The sequence below is a fragment of the Sycon ciliatum genome, chromosome 4 (assembly GCF_964019385.1).
Source record: "Sycon ciliatum chromosome 4, ocSycCili1.1, whole genome shotgun sequence".
Lineage (NCBI taxonomy): Eukaryota > Metazoa > Porifera > Calcarea > Leucosolenida > Sycettidae > Sycon > Sycon ciliatum.
In genome coordinates this window covers 34,294,087-34,314,752 of record NC_088646.1, presented here as the reverse complement: position 1 = coordinate 34,314,752, position 20,666 = coordinate 34,294,087, and the positions used below count along the sequence as shown (strand labels likewise).

General features: G+C 46.4%; 2 protein-coding genes across 2 annotated transcripts in view; one reads left to right on the top strand and one right to left on the bottom strand.

Moving 5' to 3' along the window:
* LOC135815825 (GATOR1 complex protein DEPDC5-like) overlaps positions 1–4,441 on the top strand; it is a 33,381-nt gene extending 28,940 nt beyond the window's left edge. The window contains exons 29-33 of the mRNA XM_065329166.1: positions 1–60; positions 556–703; positions 1,471–1,522; positions 2,797–3,064; positions 3,413–4,441. The exon at positions 1–60 is cut by the window's left edge and continues 128 nt beyond it. Coding sequence (XP_065185238.1) covers positions 1–60; positions 556–703; positions 1,471–1,522; positions 2,797–3,064; positions 3,413–3,571 — 687 coding nt within the window. The 3' untranslated portion in view covers positions 3,572–4,441. The remainder of the gene's footprint in view (positions 61–555; positions 704–1,470; positions 1,523–2,796; positions 3,065–3,412) is intronic.
* A 379-nt stretch (positions 4,442–4,820) lies between these two features.
* LOC135815827 (calcium-binding protein 39-like) lies at positions 4,821–19,020 on the bottom strand. Its single transcript, XM_065329168.1, has 10 exons — positions 18,432–19,020; positions 13,536–13,596; positions 11,207–11,310; positions 10,505–10,626; positions 10,128–10,296; positions 9,855–9,914; positions 8,783–8,848; positions 7,836–7,979; positions 7,222–7,327; positions 4,821–5,164 (listed from the first exon to the last, which is right to left on the bottom strand). Exons 1-10 carry the CDS (start codon positions 18,543–18,545, stop codon positions 5,085–5,087), a joined length of 1,026 nt encoding a protein of 341 aa, XP_065185240.1. The 5' UTR covers positions 18,546–19,020; the 3' UTR covers positions 4,821–5,084.
* Positions 19,021–20,666: the final 1,646 nt, after the last annotated feature.

Below are 20,666 nucleotides of genomic sequence, written 5' to 3'. Positions count from 1 at the left end.
TGCGCGTTCCACTTTGAAGTCCAGTGGATGGTGGCGACGTCATCTCTGGTCAATGATATGGTGAGTGGATGAAGTATGTTGGGATAAGTTTCAAACAGGTGACGTGGAGACAATAATGGAGACAAAAATCTTACTAATAGCAATTACTGATCATGGGGTGGTGGCGTCCCACGGAAGCGGAAAGGTGGTTCTTGACCAGGGAGTTGTACGACTCCTTGTTCTTGACCTGCCCGGTACGCGAACCCCGTCGAATTTTTTTTTATTTTTTTTTAATAGCAATTCAAGTAATAAATTATGTGCGCACTCGTATCACAATCACAGCACCTCAATCTTCCTCAGCCTACTCAGTGCACGCCTGGTAGGGGATACTCAGTGCACGCCTGGTAGGGGATATAATTATCAGGATATATCACTGTAGTGTGTAGTGTGTAGTGTAGTGTGGCACTGGATTGTGAACCCCCGCCCCGCAATACATGCACACACGTACAGCGGCAACTTGCCTCCCCACTATAAATGCAGTATTGGTCTGAGCAATGCGCCGTTCTCTATGTGCAGGTGCAAGCGTGGGCAAGAAAGGCATCATCGTGCGGCTTTCAAATGCTACCGGCTCCGATGCGCCCGTTTGACAAGTCTGCACACCCGTTGCAGTGCGGAACGTTTGTGTCAATGGACATTGAGTACATCCTCACAGCAGAAGAACGGGGTAAGTCTCGATAGGACCAACACTCGTGTCAATTTGCACTTTGGTGTAACCAGTGCTGATCACTATAGAATATAATAATATAGATGGATATCACCTGTATGGGGCGACAAACAACTACCGTATTTTACCGGTTGTAAGTCGACCCCCGTATCCGGAGGTCTCAATTCTGCGCTTTAAAGTGTTCACCCAACGACGCATTACTAACCACTCCCTGCTACTAACACATCAACAAATCATGTAAACATTCCTTATTGGAGGGTATAACGTCCCAATCCTTGAAAAAAATGCCGAAAAACTGGCAAAAATGTGTACACATGGTGCACTCGTGCATGCAGTGCAAGTCATTTTTTGTAAGATACTGATAGTTCCCGGTTATAAGTCGAATCCCGGTTGTAAGTCGACCCCCACCCTTTCTCCTTCTATTTTTAGTCGTAAAAGGTCGACTTACAACCGTAAAAATACGGTACTAGTATAGGGCAATTGGGGGAAGATATTTTTTGTCATTGACGTGTAGTTTGTGTGATTCAACAGGATATAGATTCACACGATTTTGCCCCATCATACCAAAACACATTCTCCAATGACATCGCTCACTGCTCACTAGACACAATTTTACTGTGCAAGTTCTTGAACACTATTATTGACTAATACATACATGTAGTACATTGCTTCAGAGTACGCAGTGTACTTGACTTCACATATGTATGGGGCAGAATGTATCAGTTACAACATCTCCACTGATGCCTGCGCCGTTCTTCTGTAATTAGATCTCATCACAATGGCAACACTGTTGCAAGTTCAGTCGCTACTCTTGGACAGGTAAGTTGCTAGTCAATGGCATAGCCACCACTCATAGCCACCACCGATACTGTTGAAATATCCGTGCATGAGCTGTTTGCTGAAAGCTATGCGTCAACGTCAAAACATTTTTGTCGAATACAATGAATAGTGGTATATGCAATGAGGAGCAAGCAACGAGTCAGAGCGGAGGGCAAGTGTTGAAATCAGGAATACACCAGTTGTAGTCTTCGGGGTGCTGAGTCGAATGGTCTTGGTCCGAGGAAGCTGAGATGCTCCCTTCCTCCTATAATCCCAATCGAACTCGCGCACTTCCACCGAAACTGGGTGACTGCGCCCTACTAGATGGGAATTTGTATGCAAAATGTCACTAAAAGCGCCATTTCGTTCTTATAAAAGCCCGGATGACGGCGATTGGCCCATATGTTGTAGTCTTTTGGACGCTGAGTCGACTGGTTTTGGTCCAAAAAGGCTGCGATGCAGCGTTCCTCGTTTATTCCCAATCGAACATGGTTGAACAAGCGGTCACGTGCTCCTGCATACACCAGTCACCTGGTCACCGTGCCTGCAGGGTACAACTGTGCAGCCTGTTTGACCTTTTTTGGGTGCAGTCCTGTCACTCGAGTTGAACTCGAGTTGAACCTTGGTGTGAAAGTTGTCGCCTGCTGGCACGGTGACCAGGTGACTTGGACAGGCAGGAGCACGTGACCGCTTGTTCAACCATGTTCGATTGGGAATAAAGGAGGAACGCTGCATCACAGCATTCTCGGACCAAAACCAGTCGACTCAGCGTCCAAAAGGCTACAACATATGGGCCATCGCAATCATCCGTGCTTTTGTAAGAACGAAATGGCGCTTTTATTGACATTTTGCATACAAATCCCCATCTAGTAGGGCGCAGTCACCCAGTTTCGGTGGAAGTGCGCGAGTTCGATTGGGAATAAAGGAGGAAGGGAGCGTCTCAACTTCCTCGGACCGAGACCATTCGACTCAGCACCCCAAAGACTACAACTGGTGAAAATTTGATTTAGACTTAACTTCCCCTTTAACTTGGCTGCTCGTACTGTTATAGCTCGCCCTTCCTGGCGACTGACGCACAAACCCAAACATTAGGAGCAGCCACCTTCTTAAACTACGTCTGCCTAAGATACAACACCTCAGTGCCTTCCTGTAATGTTCTAATCTGTACTTGCAACAGTTGATTGACAATGCAAGTTGTTGTGCAGCAGTGTTTAATTGATCATGACGCTCTTATCATGTGCTGTGGAATTGTTTGAACTTTGATCTCTCTTCAGATTGTCTTTCTTAGCCGTGCCACACCTGGGATTAACGAGTACAGCTGATGCGAAACTAAAAGCTGATGCCAACCTCCAAGGAATTCCATACGTCCATCTCTCGGGAGTGGGCTTTGCACAGCCGATAGTTGCTGAGCTAAGCACCGAGCTGGGAAGATGCACTAGTATTTCCACCTTATTGCTGTCCTCCTCACCAACTGAATCCAGTGATGGTGATCTACCAGCTGTGGAGCTGGATTCGCTGCCCAAGCCATGGCACTTCAGCAAGGTGCGTGTGCGTGTGGCAATGTGACCTAAATGCGCACTGGTGTGTTCAACTCGGAAGTGGCTTGGATTGTTGATTTGTGTTTGCTACTTCAAGACCATGCACCATGGCACTGCAGACATGGTGCATGGTCTCATGTGCAATGTGCATATCAAGGTTACAGTGTGCTGTGTTTCTACTAGCTTTCTAGTAACTTTCTACCGAATGTTGTGCCCATGCCTACGCGCTATTGTGCCAGATTTGAGGCTGTGCTCCTATTGTGCCAGGTGTTGACCTGTGCTCTGTTATTTTACTCATCTCTTCACTCTTCATGCTGTGGCTGCTGCTCCTGTTGCTCTCACTACACTACAGGTTGGTTTCCTGTTCATGCCGAACGTCATGCTCGGGGGACGTTGGAAATCTCACACGCCAGAGACGGACAAGACAGTGTGTGAACAGCTGCAGGCCAACTGCAGTGACAAGTCTTTGCTGCGTCAACTGCTAGACCAGGTCGAGATCACAATGAGCTAGCAACTGCTGGACGATGTGGAGATCATGTTGAGCTAATGTCAACTGCGAGACCACGTGGAAATCCCGACGAGCTAGTATGTCCAGCAACTGCTACAGCAGGTCGAGATCACGGCGAGCTGACGTCGAGTGACTGCACGACCAGGTGAAGATCATGCCGGGCTAAAGTCTAGAGCAGATCATGACTCGGCTAACACCTGTCACTGTCACACTACTGGATCATGCAGACAGTGCATGCACCTGCTCTACTGGATGCAAGTATGCACGCGTAGCAGAATGTTAGTTTACTTTCACACAAACCCTGTTGTTACTAACATAGCCATAAGCTACACGACTGTACTCAATCATTCACCAAAGTCTTCAAACTAGTAACAGCCACCCTGGTAATATGATACTTGCTGAATCTAGCACAGCAAAGGGCCTTTGGTATTTGTTTTTACTTTTTAGCAATACACAAAATTCCTGATTTTTACCTGCTGCATTGTACCTCAAAGTGTAGCTAGCTAGCGCTGTTGTCCAAGTTTTTTTAAATACTTTTATTCTACAGAACGAACAGATGGAGACCAATGAAGGAGCGGCAAAACGCTTCATACTCACAACATTCACAAATGAGAAATAGAAAACCTCCCGCCATCAAAATCACAAAACAAGAAAATTATTTTACATGTACAATGAAAAATCTAGGTTGAACAGTCATGATATTCTTCAATAAAACATCTCTGCATGGCACGTAACACACTCCCAGTAGGAAATGACTTTGATTAAATATACTTTCGTTGAGATTTCCAATTAGCCGTTCCTCTCTTTCAAGTTTCGTTTTTAACACTATCATTTTGTTCACAAAAGGCACCCCATCTTCTGCTCCTTTCTCTATTTTAATGTGTGCTGTGTGCTGTGTGCTGTGTGTGTGTGTGTGAACGTGTGTGAACGTGTGTGAACGTGTGTGTGTGTGTGTGTGTGTGTGTGTGTGTGTGTGTGTGTGTGTGTGTGTGTGTGTGTGTGTGTGTGTGTGTGTGTGTGTGTGTGTGTGTGTGTGTGTGTGTGTGTGTGTGTGTGTGTGTGTGTGTGTGTGTGTGTGTGTGTGTGTGTGTGTGTGTGTGTGTGTGTGTGTGTGTGTGTGTGTGTGTGTGTGTGTGTGTGTGTGTGTGTGTGTGTGTGTGTGTGTGTGTGTGTGTGTGTGTGTGTGTGTGTGTGTGTGTGTGTGTGTGTGTGTGTGTGTGTGTGTGTGTGTGTGTGTGTGTGTGTGTGTGTGTGTGTGTGTGTGTGTGTGTGTGTGTGTGTGTGTGTGTGTGTGTGTGTGTGTGTGTGTGTGTGTGTGTGTGTGTGTGTGTGTGTGTGTGTGTGTGTGTGTGAACGTGTGTGTGTGTGTGTGTGTGTGTGTGTGTGTGAACGTGTGTGTGTACGATACAGTAGTATGTTTTATCTCATCTACAACAATACTGTACGCTGCTATTGGTGACCATGCTGTGATGAGCCAGCAGGATGTATACTGCCATCGTCATCGCCATCACTACTACTACTTGCTCTCGGCTGGCTGCTGCAGTTCCTGGATTTGTTTGATTAGGTACGCCTTCTCATCAGTGAATTGCTCATCCTCTGTCAGTCATGCGGGGGAGGACGCAGAAAACACAACAGAACCAGTGATGATAATCGTGTTACCATCACAAAAAGAGACTGGTGGATTTTGAAAACCTTACCGGAAGTAATAAATTTCAGATGCAATACCCAGGCTTTAATACTACCACTACTGGCACTAGTCTATTTCCACAGCTTTCTAGTTGATGGGACAGTAGCATGAGCTTATCAAACATTAACCAGGAAATTAGACTCACCACCACTCCACCAGTAATGCTTTACTATACATCAATACATGTACTGTGTGAAGCTTACTAATGCCTACAAGTACCAGCATCAAGTAAATAGGGAGGTTTAGTCCCACGTAATCCGTGGGTACTTTACGTGGGTGCACCACGTGATACTCAGTGACCCACGTACAGACGTTTTCTGATTCACGACATACCGTGTATGGAGGCTCACCCACGTTCCGCCAGAACGTGGGTGAAAATCAGAATGGAGCGCATTGTGCGAGCTGTGAGGGTGCTCAGCTGAATAAGTTTCCGAAGCACGAAATCAAAATATTGGATGAGCTTCTTAGGCCGGGGTAGCCAGTGGTAGCTTCGTCTTTGACCAGGTTTTGGCCTTTCGCTTCATGCTTTTGTTTGTTCCGTGTGACTAAACACAACATTGCAACGTGGGTGCCCTTCATCCACTTTACGTGGATCACCCACGTACGCGTTTCCGTTACGTGGGAACTAAACCTCCCTAATACTGAAGCTATGTGCATGAAAGAGCAAACAAGGGGGCAGTGGCTCACACTACACATAGCAACGCATGCGCCTCGTGCACTTTCTTGAGTTTCGTTTTCGACTGCTGAATTTGGGTATCCGCATGCGCCTCTTGCACTTTTCTTGAGTTTCGTTTTCGACTGCTGAATTTGGGCGCCTCTTGCACTTTTCTTGAGTTTCGTTTTCGACTGCTGAATTTGGGTATCCTTTTTTCTGACAATCTGTCGCTTATATGTTATTTTCAAACTCTGTCCCTGCGGGAATTTGTGGAAAAAAACTCTCGAAATTGCAGCAGAAAACAACAAAAATGCGACGACAAGTGCAGAATGATGCAGAACTTGCTAGGAATTCGCGGAATTATTTGCAGAAAATTGCGGATTTGGGCCAAATCACGAAATTTGTTGCATCGTATATCTACTCGGGAGTAGTACGAGTCGTACTGTGCAAATAACCTACACTACAGGATCATGGAAAGCACGGCGTGAAAAGTACATAAAAATGTGAGATTTAGTGCAGAAAACAACAAAAACGCGGGAAATCGCGGATTTTGCTGAAAATCGCGAAATTTGTTGCATCCGTGGAATAGCGATTTCCTGGAGGGACAGCAAACTGTGGCTCTCCACTTCATCGATAATAATTATTGTTATCTAAAGGGGGTGTTAGAATTGCCGCTCTTTGACTTTTGAGGAGTTTTATTTTCTGAAGAGTTGGCGTATTGGCCTCTTCAGAAAGCTTCTTGAAACTCCTAAAAAATTCCACCCTCATCCAAGAGTGAACGGGTAGAATAGTTTAGAAGAGTTTGGAATGTTCCCGCTAAAACCACCCGTCTTCGTATGCATTTCCCATATCAACTATGACAAAACCTGCACATGGCATCTTTAAATTCTCAGATTTTATTTGAGTTTTTTATTCATTCTATTTTTCATTATTCTATTGGTTAGGAGAGACTCCCATGATAGGTAGCAATTTACCTCTGGAGAATCCATGAATAATACAATACAATACGGTAGTGGAAGCCCATTATCACATGGAGGCACACTAAGAAAATCTCAATACTATGCCGGATTCCATAGAAATAGTGAGGCCGGCAGAAACTGCTTCATTGGATTACTCAACTAATTTCTTCTAAGATGTTCCTCGACATGATGATGAGGACAATTCGAGCGCCCCTAACTTTGAGGTAAAAATTACTCGAAGTAATATGAACGCTAAGGGTGTGAAAATAGCTGCCCAGCATAGAGAACCAGCCATGTGGAGAAGTGGGGTTGTTGCCAAGTACACGTGCATGAGAAATGAGTGAGCCCTTACCGGAACGATCATTGTGAAACCTTCCCAAGAAATCGATGAGCTTCTCTCGGTTCTTCAGCAGAATGTCCAGAATCAGCTTGTTCTTGTTCGGATTAGCCACGAACACCTTGAGAACACATAACAATTGGCAGGGGTGAAGGATTTAGTCTGCCCTGGACCCGGCGTTCCCACACTGACCGTGACTACTGTATTGGTAGGTTACGCTACTCTGTATGTCCAGTAGTGTCTGTAACACTGTGTATGTCCAGTAGTGTCTGTAACACTGTGTATGTCCAGTAGTGTCCAGTAGTGTCTGTAACACTTCCAGGCTGTCAAGTGTGCGGGGTCGCTTAAGTTGCTATGCACTTTGGGTCAGGTTTCAGCTAGAACTTGACAACTGTAGCTGCCTCAATGACATTGTAAGGTGTAAACGTGGTAACTGTTCACTGCACGGTGGCTCTACGCCGGAATACCTTTGCAAAAACTGCTTGCAAATTATGCTCAGAAGTGCAGAGCGAAAGAACAGAAGAGGGGCAGCTTCGTATGGGTATCAGGAGCATATTCGCTGAATACACCAAAGTTCTTGGTCACGTGACTCTCACCTTAAACTAAGTTCTTGGTCACGTGACACTCACCTTAAACACATGAAAAGCCTCGTACTGGATGTTTCTACTCTTGTCCCGCAAGAGGTTCATCATCTGCTTAAGGTTGTCCACGTTGCTGATGTACTTGCTCATTGTGGCGAAGTTGTGCCGATCAAGCAAGAGCTCGCCAAGGAGCTAAGCGCATGCACACAGCAGCAGACCACAGGTACAACACACAAGCATCACGGTCTCCACACGGTCGGGTTGCACCGCTGGCTAGTTCAAGCCTCACAACTACGCATACAAGTTACCCGGGCACTCAGAGGGTAACCATGATGCATGCTGCTATTCATTGCGCACATAAATGATGAAGACCGACATGCTGCAGAAAAATGATGGGTTCTGGGGAACTTCTGGGAAGCTTACATTCCTTCTGTTTCAACATCTAGATTCGCTTCATTAACCCTTGCTCTAACGTTACATAAATGTTTTGGGGTCAAACATCGCTTGCTATAAAAGGTATAAAATACAGAAGAAGGCTCAAGCAGAAAGACAACAGTGCACCATGGCATACTCTAAACAACAGAGAAATAAGCCGGTTCCACCATGACATGCCCATGCCGCTGAACACACAAATTATACCCATACTGATGCATGGTTGTCTTAGCAGTCATTCCGAACCTCACCGCCCCACACATACCCTATTTTCAATTACTGTAAATATACAAAATTTCGACGCTGCAAAATTTCGGCACTTCACGATTTTTGACATTTCGGCGGCGATTTATTTTCGGCGTGGGGTAGAGGGCATGGTATAGTGCGACAGATGCTGTGAAAAATTTCATCGGCGTTTTAATTTAGGCGTTTTGGGTTGGTGCCGAATATAGCCAAAATTAAATAGCTGCCGAAAATTTGTATATTTACAGTATACAATGTGTGGAAGGGTAAATACGTGAAAACGCATGCATGTACACACGCGCGCGCGCACATACAATTACCTTCAGAGACTGCCGCTTCGTGACATAGTTCTCAGAGTGCAGCAGGTGGTCATACGAGGAGAAAACCTGCAAATAGAGATAGGTGGAAAAGCAAGCAGTAGTCGGCCGGGTTACCCAATTCAAATATTTCAAAGAAGTAAAACACTACTATTACTGCATACTACTACTTGTATAGAGGTTCTGACAAGCCCCCCACCAGCACACCTCACAATGTCCGATGGTAATCATAATTATAATTATGATCTAAGTGTGGTGTAAAGCCGGATCACGGCAACAGGCAACATAGTAGGAAACTAACTCATAACTCAAGTGGACTCGGATGGAGAGCCAAGGATAAATTTATAGAAAAGAAAAAGGACCAAGGAACTACAAGTTACGCTATAACGTCCACTAACACCTCCAGTTACTAAATAATCAGCTCATGCGATAACATTGCACGACACTGACGTTCTACAACGAACTGGCTGACAGCTCTAGCACATCTTGGATGCGCACTCCAACAGCCTTCCAACTTGGATTCTAAGTTATATGATAACACAGGAGGGGAAGGTGAGCGCAACCAAGACAAGCTGAAAGTCTGAGCTGCGAAGGACGTTGAGCTGTTACCCAGTTAGTTGTAGAACGTCAGTACAGTCGGTCAGTGTCGTGAAATGTTATCGCATGAGCTGATTATTTAGTAACTGGCGGTGTTAGGGGACATTATAGCGTAACTTACTTGTAGTTCCGGGCCTTGATCCTTTCGTCTTTTCTATAACTCATAAGACTTAGTGTAACTGACACCCCAAGGCCCCATCCACCACCGGCACATGTGTTTTAAAACACTCTATTGGGTCGTGGCGCAACACCCGGAAAGTGTGCATTCCAAAGCAGCTGTGTATTGAAGGACCACGACTTACCATGGCCAGGGCAAAGTACTGGGCAAAACAAATCATTGACCGTGTGACACCCTCTTCCCTCATGGTGTGTACAAGTACCGTCGTGTTGTCATGTATACTGCACAAATGTACCATAGTCCATCATGAGATTAGTGATGGCATCTTGTCCGCTAATGGTCGCTTTTCTACCCACTCACCTGGTCATAGTGCTTTTCGAGAAACTCCGCTGCCAGAACTTTGTGCCTCGTTAGCAATTCCTGTGCACGGGATGAATCATACACGGCACAAAATCACACATTTTATCTCCGAACACTAACAACTGGATGTGAGCGGAGCCCTTCCAAGGACTCAATACATGCGCAAGTACAAAGTACACAACAAACTAGGCCGCTGGCATTAGCTGTCAAGGCAAACAAACATGCATTCACATTGAGTTGTAAGCAATTTTCTAGGAGACGAAATGCACTTACCCTGAGGGTTGAGAAGGCGTCCGAAGCGATGTCAAAAGTCGGAAGCTCGACCAGTTTGAATAGACAGAAGAAGTCTTCATGTTTAAGAATTAGCTTTGCAAGCTGCTCATAGCGCACACACTCACGCATCATCATGCCACAGTTGAGAGCAATCGAGGGGTTCTCGTACCTGTACAAGCATCGAGCACGGCGGAACATCAGCACACATAGTGAATGGTGGTCATAGGTCGGGGGTTCGGACATGCACTCTGACGGCAGCATAGATTGGTATGGTGTTGATTGAAACGAGAACAGATCACCTGCGATTCCAGAGAGACCGCAAAGCGCGGTGAAATGCAGAAGGAATGTCAAACATGAATAATCTGTAACCAGCTCACCCATGGAAAAGAAGACCAATAATTTCCGGTTTGCTGCTGATGATGTACTCGACAGTCGGTTGTCTACCGCCAACGTTCCGCCGCAGGAGATTGTTGAAGATGAGAACGATGTCTTTCCGTGACTGAAATCAATCAATATAAAAGGTGCAACACAGAAAATGGCTGAGCTTACTCTGTATGCTGCATGCATGATGACACGAGTCATTCCACTACTTTTCATCAGACAGAAATCCGTCATTGCAGTAGCACAAAGCTTCTACGTTGTCAGTTCATCGTGAAGGGTAAAGAAAACTTTTGCTGCAACTTCAGTCGTACTTCTCAACTTTTTTTTTTACCATTGGTAACATCTGGCAAGTACTGATACTCACTTAAAGTTAGGTTGTGAAAAATTCAAAGTCCCGCATGTGGCTTATGAAGTTATGAACCGAACGTCAACAAAAGTATGAATTTTGGACCCGAATGGGGGGGGCTTAGACCCCGGAAAATACAGTACATGTACACGCAGATTGCACTACCATAATTCAGCCAATGTTTACTCTACAAGTGACATCAGTACGGTCTTCCCACGGTATCTTTAACCAATCAATCGACAGACACTGTTACCTAGCATTGATTTAGATAGCATGGCACTTGTTGTATGTACTGCCGCATACAAATACAGATGCCGTGATGTATCCTCTACATTCATCGGGCCATGCTAACCTCGAAGTCCATGCGCTCTAAACAAGATATGAGCAAGACTAGCAGATTGGAGTGGTACACTTCTTGAGACAGCTGCACCACGGACTCTGCGTGCGGCTCCGAATCTGGACAGCCAGCACAACAACGGCAACACAAACAGAGTTTGAACACAACTTGAGGTCAGGATTAGGTACGGCCACGACTGCTAGTGCACGCTCACCTGCATGTGATAACGTAACACAAGAGCTATTTTATTTATTTATTTATTTATTTCTGCACCTCGTGGCATGTCAAGACAGCCAATTGAGTTACATGATATTACTAATGCTGAGACCACTCACCACTGGACAACACTGACAAACTGGTATTCACCGTGAGCAAATAAACGTCCGGGTGAGACAGGCTGCTATATTTGATTTTTCAGCTTCTCAAACGGCAAATCTCAGAATCTCAAATCTTTTCCTCGAGAAAGTTTCCGTCCGGGAATTCCCAAAGTATAGTTTTCGCTAAAGATTTCCCTTCACAGCATTCCACTTTGAAATCTTTGTACTGAGCTGTATATCTCTTAAACTGTCAGCAGCAAATCCTATATATATAGGATTTGGTTTCTGGCTCGAGAATTTCACTAAACAACCTATGAAAATTGATGAAATGGTTTCATGAGGTGTTTGGAACTGTTTTCCATATACGTCCGTAGGAATAATCCAAACTTCAGGCCGATCGGCCAATTTTCGGGGTGAAGCTTCCGCTGTAGTACAGTTAAAAATGCATTATTATCGCCCCCCCGAGACACACACATCATAGCACAGTAGAATGGGGTTGCATTTTTGTTGTTTTGCCATGTGATTATGCAATCACCATTGTGAAACGAGGGTTGCCTGCTGCTCCTCGTTGATAATATTGAAAAGAAAGAAAAAAATCAAGCCCATCTGCTGCTGCTAGCTGCCAGAACTGATGCTGACACTGCGATCGCCACCTCCAACTGCTGAGGTGCTTCGTGCCTGTAGGCTGTGTAGCACCACCACAGCTTGGTCCGCCCTGCGTTGCCCCGGCATCGTACTCTCGTACACAGGCCATGCTGCCGCATTCTCGCGTGGTGGCCTTCGTGAGTACGTCTTACACCATTTGCGCTTGCCACGCGCTTATGCGGCCCATGCTGGGTCCTCTATTTTCTGTCTTCCTGCCCGCGGCCCACCTTACCTGGTGAGCTCTCGCGCCTTATTTTCCATATAAGCATGGTGGTGTCTGTTATCGTACCATCGTGGGTCCGATAGCCCCCGGGGACTTCGCCTTTTCCATACGTGATACGCATTTCTCTGCCATACCGCCTGGCACTGTACTAGTCCTTACCCCGTACCGCCTTGTTGCAGTTTTATCTTGCATGCTCGGTTAGTACTATGCGTTGCCGCTTGGCTGAGACTTAGTACGCGTGCTGCGGCTGGACCCCTTTCGTGCCACGAAAGGACCTGCTTCCTAATATAGAGACTAGGCGCCATGCCTGCGCCCTGTCTGCCGTAATCCTTGCATTAATACTAGCACTACAACCTTCATGCAAATATGGGGTAGTCTCGCCTGTGGGCGTACTAGTGCTCCTGGGCTTTCCCTAGTACGGTTGCCCGCCATTGCATGCCAGATACCCCCATTGTTGCGCGCCTAGCCACGCGCGTGGCTTTTGCCTGCTGCTCGGTTGTCCGCGATAACTACGGTTTGCCGTACGCTGCAAACCTACATGATATGCCAACCTGTGGCAGTGCTCCCCAATCAATCACAGACATCTATTCATGGTACATGTATGTGTGAACTTATTCAGCATACTAAGCATTCTATATTACTTTCCCTGCCAGTTCTATCATCATCTGCATCCATTACAACACTCTGGATAATGCAGAATACTCAAATCCTATATATAGGATCCGACAAAAAACTGACATGTTCTCTACAAAACGGCCCTATAAGTCAAGTGATAATACTGGCACTCTTGAAAACTTCTGAAGAGAACCTACTGGTACTGCCCTAACACCTTACAATACAATCTAGGCACACAACTTATCCCGAGCAGAAGCATGGTCATGATTTAATATTGGAATTTTTTCAAAAAATCCTATACAGTATGTATATAGGATTTGATAAGTAGAGCTACGAAGGATGAAAAATACAATCGGATTACTCCGATTAAGATACGTACGCAGTAGACCAGCAGGCATGTACGTATGCTGGCTCAATACCCACTGCACCTAGCCGCACCCAGATATCAATGTTCCATAGTAGACGATTATGATTCCACCACTGTCATTCTTCTAGCTAGGTCTTGACACAATTTATCCTGTTCTGTCCGTACAGTGTTGCTTACCTGGTGTGCCAAAGAGGATCAACTTGATACCACTTATGCCCTTCGTCGCTTCTTCACTCGCCTGCAGTCAGCGCGGGTACAGTCATGGGCACATACACATACACACATACACACAACATTCAATTCAGGGTGACAATTTTGGTGGCGGGAGAGAGAGAGAGAGAGAGAGAGAGAGAGAGAGAGAGAGAGAGAGAGAGAGAGAGAGAGAGAGAGAGAGAGAGAGAGAGAGAGAGAGAAAGAGAGAGAGAGAGAGAGAGAGAAAGAGAAAGAGAGAGAGAGAGAAAGAGAGAGAGAGAGAGAGAGAGAGAGAGAGAGAAAGAGAGAGAGAGAGAGAGAGAGAGAGAGAGAGAGAGAGAGAGAGAGAGAGAGAGAGAGAGAGAGAGAGAGAGAGAGAGAGAGAGAGAGAGAGAGCGAGAGAGAGCGAGAGAGAGAGAGAGAGAGAGAGAGAGAGAGAGAGAGAGAGAGAGAGAGAGAGAGAGAGAGAGAGAGAGAGAGAGAGAGAGAGAGAGAGAGAGAGAGAGAGAGAGAGAGAGAGAGAGAGAGAGAGAGGCATAAACAGTCAGTGAGTGCCATAGAAGACTCTAACCACGGTATGGCATACTGGCGATATTACCTGCACTTGATCATAATGAATATGTCGTCTACATTATCTCCCACAAACCCGCCTGCAGCCATGATTGACTGGTGACGGTACACTGTGGACACCATACAGCGTGGTCTTGCACATGTCGCCTGTACATTTCCGGACTCTCGATGGGTCGGCTGGATGATGTATCATCAAAGGGGAAGTTAAGGCAAAAATTAAAATTTCACCAGTTGTAGTCTTCGGGGTGCTGAGTCGAATGGTCTTGGTCCGAGAAAGCTGAGACGCTCCCTTCCTACTTGAATCCCAATCGAACCCGCGCACTTCCACCGAAACTGGGTGACTGCGCCCTACTAGATGGGGATTTGTATGCAAAATGTCACTAAAAGCGCCATTTCGCTCTCATAAAAGCACGGATGACCGCGATTGGCCCATATGTTGTAGTCTTTTGGACGCTGAGTCGACTGGTTTTGGTCCGAAAAGGCTGCGATGCAGCGTTCCTCCTTTATTCCCAATCGAACATGGTTGAACAAGCGGTCACGTGCTCCTGGGTGCCCAAATCACCTGCTGTGACCTGGTCACCACGCCAGCAGGCGACAACTTTCACACCAAGGTTCAACTCGAGTTCAACTCGAGTGACAGGACTGCACCCAAAAAAGGTCAAACAGGCTAGTAAGTTGTACCCTGCAGGCACGGTGACCAGGTGACTGGCGTACGCAGGAGCACGTGACCGCTTGTTCAACCATGTTCGATTGGGAATAAAGGAGGAACGCTGCATCGCAGCCTTTTCGGACCAAAACCAGTCGACTCAGCGTCCAAAAGACTACAACATATGGGCCAATCGCGGTCATCCGTGCTTTTATAAGAACGAAATGGCGCTTTTAGTGACATTTTGCATACAAATCCCCATCTACAGTCCGTTTCAAAAAGATTTGCAATCCTGGCGATCGCCCGCGGAGTTTGGCGTCTTACCGTATGAGCACTCGAGCGCTGCCTGGAAAAACTCACTGTGAACTCGAAGAAATATTCCGCGCGAAAGCAGGAAAAATGACAACTCACTCACGTTGATACAGTCATGTACGTCTGGTTTACAACAAACGAGTTCTTCCTCGTATCGATAATGGAGTCAGAGAGGACATGTCGAAACGAAAGTGTTGTAAATGTTGACGAGCGGCATGAGTCCCAATTCGTTTTGTGACCAAAATAGTTTCTTTGAGCTGCGATGCAATTTACTCACCGTATGACGAAAACGACATCGACACGGACTCATTCCCAAGCCCATGACTTGGCAAAGCTATCCGTGTGACTTCGACGACATTTTGAGAAAAGCAGACGCTTGTGAACTCTGATAGAAGGCGGCGTTGACTGCTAAATTCAAATAAATTGGCGATCTTGAAATACGAAAATAAATCTCAAAAGCTACAGCGCGATGACTTCCATTATAATTCACTCACACCATTGCAGTGTTGTGGGTGTGTTCACATGGCGTGAGCCAGTCAAGTGTCAGTCAGTTCGGCAGGAAGCGCGAGCTCCAACAACAAGTCGTTTGGTGCAGCCATCTTCTTTGTCTTGTACCAGCTTGATCACCAAAACAATGAAAAAAAAGTTTGACTTGAGGAGAGGTTGGGATTTGAACTCACAACTTCATGGTCAGCAGACAGCATTCATAACCACAAGGCCAAAAAGGAAAGGATAAATCGTGGGTTTTGATAAAAAATCGATACTGGCTTCCTGGGCAAATTGTAAACCATGGGAAAAGGCCGGAAATCTGGCCGAAATTCTAACTCCTTAACGGTTGCTCCAATTGTTCCGAAACCTTCACAGAACAATTTGCCGTGTCCTAACAAGCCATTCTATGTACTTTGTTGTCCAAATTTCCATTATCTTCATACATTTTAAGACCCAAACCTGATTGTAAATCTTTTTGAAACAGACTATAGTAGGGCGCAGTCACCCAGTTTCGGTGGAAGTGCGCGAGTTCGATTGGGATTCAAGTAGGAAGGGAGCGTCTCAGCTTCCTCGGACCACGACCATTCGACTCAGCACCCCGAAGACTACAACTGGTGAAATTTTAATTTTTGCCTTAACTTCCCCTTTAAATACTTTTGAATTCCCAGAGATCTAACTGGCTGTCACCATGGTTACGGGCACTTAGATCGTGGGTCAATCTGGCTTTGGTGGTGTATATACAGGCTGGAGGATACTAGAGTTGCGCTTGGTGAAATCCGACCTAAACTATATAGTGCATGTGTGGCGCCCTCAACTTGCACGGCCCTTGGTGCCCTCGCCATGGAAGTGGTACGAATTCAGCTGGAAGCGAGTACGTATGTGGCTGCAAGTGGTACGAATGCGGCTGCAAGTGGTACGAATGCGGCTAGAAGTGGTACGAATGCGGCTAGAAGTGGTACGAATGCGGCTAGAAGTGGTACGAATGCGGCTAGAAGTGGTACGAATGCGGCTAGAAGTGGTACGAATGCGGCTAGAAGTGGTACGAATGGACAAGTACAGTGATGTAATCGGAGCTGGTCCAGGGCGTCAGTTTTGCACTTTGGGTCGAATGTCAGTGAGCGCACCTGTACTCTCGCATACTGAACTGCACAGTATAATTACGCATGACAATGTTGTTGTTGTGTGGTGGTTTCAAATCTTTATTCTTACAATGGCCTGTGCCTGTGGCCAATAAGAGATGGTGTTGCTGCTGCTGGTGCTTTTTTTGTTTACTTTACTGGCCCCTGGACTTTGTACGCGCATGCAGGACTCGCAGTAACCTAATAATTACAATTCTAGTTAGTACTACCGGTACCGGTATTAAACTGTTGCTTAGTGCACAGATAGTAGCTATCGCGTATACTTTGCTTATAGTAGGCACTTCAGTCACGTGACAGAACCTGTCAAAATTTGCTGAGGTGAGAGTGCGTACTTGCGTGGCACCAGTCAAGTGCATGCGCTAAACTGTACAGGTACGCACTATGCTTCGTTGTACGGGCTGATAGTTGGGCGCATCGTGTTGCTCTGACGTTCAGCTTTCAGTAGATCCCGCATACGTCATAGTGCGTACATTTTTGCGAGTTGTAGATCACGTACACAACCAGCAAAGAGTTTTTTCACAAAGAACTGTTGTTTGCTCGCGTTTGAAACGTTGCTTATCGTCTTCAGCGTCGTCTTTCCATTCGGAAACAGTAGAGTTCTTGTTTACCAGGGTTTGCGCATCGCTGCGCAAGGAGACATTATGTACGTAGGCACTGAGAAGTATGCGCTTTAGGCGGAGGAGAACGACGATGCGTCGTCCTACCTGGGCGAATTCTCAAAGCGTACTGAAAGCCAAGTTTTGACACGGTTGCGCTGGAAGGCCTACTGATGTTTACGAACAATCAAAAGGCACAGTGGCTGCTGGAGAAACCCTCTGATGAGGGGATGCTTTGATATACGCAGCCAGCCACGCTTCACCAAAATTTCAAAGCTCACCAGCAGGCAATTCATGACTGCTGCATGGAGCAGTTGAAGGATAGGGAGGCAGATATCACACCATGGAAAGAAGCTACCAACAGAGGTCCTGAAGAACTTCTTGCCAACTTGGAATCACTTGAAGTGGCATGACTGTGAGCACGAATGTCCTGTGCAGTAATTCGCGCGCGCGCGCGCGCGTACATACCCTCCACATTGCGGTGTCCGGCGTACAACGAGGAAGTTCTCTGTTGTTTTTGTGCCAGAAGAATGTCTTTATAACTCTTACGCTTTTGTACCCGCCGGAGCCTGCCAGTATGTCGTTATCAGTTCATTTCACAGCAAACTGAAACTGTTACTATGGGTTACTATGGCGTTGCTATGGGTTGCTATGGAGTTGCTATAGTGATTGCGGTCACAATTGCCGTATTCTTGCCTATTCTGAACTTTGATCTGTATTGTTTCGATCCATACAGGGTTGTCGGTGTAAGTGAGTGATGTGTGCTTGAAAAAAACACTCTGATGTTTTGTGACTATATCCACTGGTGATACTTCGGAGATGCTGTTGGTGCCACAAATTGTATTGATCTCGCCTCATCCAACTGCCTATCTTCAACCCTTCATATCTGAGTGGTATCACTGTGGATTTCAATAAAATTTTCTGTGTGACCTTGTGATACCCACCACCATCGATTGCCGATGATAAACCTGGAAAAAACGCGATTTCAAAAAATGGGGTGAAGTGCCTACTTATAGTGTTATTCCGCCGCTTTAGTGTTCGCATTACTCCCGGGGAGTTCCCCCACATGATTCAGACCCACTATTACTATTCCCTCCCTGCAGCTAGTGTTCACATGATTCACACTCACTTTGCTGGCAGCCTTCTTACTAGCTCCGCCATCTCCTTTCTCTATTGCTGTAAGAGCCTCGCGTGTTGCTTTCACCACGTCGGTGGGCGATTTGCTCGACTTGAAGAACGGCATAGCACCCCTAACCCTGTCCGCCTAAGCTCAGCTCTCAACGCCCAGAATCCTACAGGATCAGGTCTGATCTAGCTGAGTGTCTGTCTGCCTCTCACGGAATACTGTAATCACCGCAACGCAATCGACTCTGACGACAGCCTCTCAAGACCGGGGATCACACACAAACACTAAGTAGCGCGACACTCTTCAATCAGTCAATGAAAGAACTGCAGAAGCAGGTCGACACCTGCGAGTGACACGGCGTCGCTAGACAACTGCTGCGAAAAGCTCGGAACAACTATATCCGAGTATTGAAGGGATCTATCTACCGAGCTCGACGCTCTTCGCCGCTGATCCTGACCGGTCCGAAGTCGAAAACCAACTAATGGTAGGTCTAGTACTAGTCTTGTCTTCTTCACTTCAGCTAAAAACAGAACAGCTGAGCGACAGTACTCTGAGTACTGTAGCATGCACGCGGGTGGTTCCGACAACGCCACTCTTTTTGGCGTATTTTTTAGCGCTTCATGCACTGACCAATGACCATGGCCTGGTTCACTTGTATGTTCAGTTGTTGGGCTTCACACAAACTCTCACTCAGCGTGCAGCCTGTACTGTAGTTCACTCACTCACTCTGTTGACCATGGTTGACGTCTATCTCGAGTACGAGTGCACTCGTAGATCTACTCCTCACCGACGCGAAGTGCCAAGGTCAAGGACGGTCGAGAAGACGACCTAGCTACGTAGCTACGCACGCGCGATAGATCTACTGACACTGCGCGCGGTACTGAGTCTGTACCACACCAATCATAATTATGCGCATTATATCGTCGTTTGTGTTCACAAAACGAATGAATATTCGCAAAACGACAAGTAGTTATTATTATTATGTCCAGCGCTATCGACTACAATTGTAAGCCTTGGCTTGGACGATCTACTCTTGGAGGGTGAACGTTACTACAAATACACCCAGAAGCAACAGTGGACGAAACAGTGCTGATCAGTGAGAGCCGGTGCGTGCAATATATTGGATGCGACAAAATGGGGAAGACAAGAAACATGTTCACCGACAAGGAGGTGCCACGGTTTGAATCCGAGCACCAGTGGCAGACAGAATTCACCCAGCGACTCAGGAAATTCTTGAAGAGAAGCGGTCCACTGGCCTTCTATTGCTCTCTCGCAGTGGTTGGTCTCTGCGGGCCACGAGTTGTTTCTAATATGATGGTATACTTCGGTCGATCAGCTGGCTATTCAGAGGATTTGCTTCAGCAGTACAAGCACAGGAATGTGTTGTCAGGAGAGGATGCCATTCTAAGCAAAAAGAACAGAGAGGATATAGTGGACAAAGCTGATGAGCTTATGCGATACGCCAGCAGGAAGAAGAGGAGTGACAACGGCGCTGAGAAGGCTGAGAAAGGTCCCTAACTGCTTCGGGAGTAAACTGTTACTTGCCGAGCACCACAGCTGCAGCTCTGCATATAGGTGAAGCGATTACTGCAGTGCCAGACTTAGGCACTATTGCTGCAGTGCACGGCTATTTCTGCAGTGCCTGACTTAGTCACTATTGCTGCAATGTTAGACTTGGTCACTATTACAGTCAGACCTCGCTTAACCGTACACATCCGTTTCCACAAAAATATCCGGATAGGTGAGAGATCCGGATAAAAGAGGACGGGATAAGCGAGGTCTGACTGTACTGCCAGACTATCCCTGCATGCAGTGCCCGACTTGGTTACTTTTAACGCAGTGCCAGACTGTTGCTGTAGTGCGTGACTATTACTGCAGTGCTTGCCCGGCAGACACTATACCAATTGATCTGCCACTGAGCAGCGGAGTCTATCCAGGCTGCTTACAGCAAAATTGGAGCTGGTCATCACCGTTCATTGACACGTGTGCTATGCTTGTGCTGCCAGACTGCAGCATTGAGACCTATATACAACAGCAGAGCACAGGCACAATACCACTAAACTCATCCGGGCACCTCGGATCTGGGCACATCTCTATGCTAGACACCTTTAGCTTGGGTTGCTATGCCAAAAATGTTCCATTTTCAGGGTTTTTAATTATGTATACACACACCACGGCTGTTCAGATGCTGAAACCAGCATCAGTGTTAATAGGTTATCCAGGATACATGCATACTTT

Coding starts and splice junctions, on each gene's coding strand:
- LOC135815827 (XM_065329168.1), bottom strand. CDS start 18,545: ATGCCGTTCTTCAAGTCGAGCAAATCGCCCACCGACGTGGTGAAAGCA. Junction 11,311..13,535: donor GATCCTCTTTGGCACACCAG/GTAAGCAACACT, acceptor CTGGCTGTCCAG/ATTCGGAGCCGCACGCAGAG. Junction 10,627..11,206: donor TAGAGCGCATGGACTTCGAG/GTTAGCATGGCC, acceptor GATTGATTTCAG/TCACGGAAAGACATCGTTCT.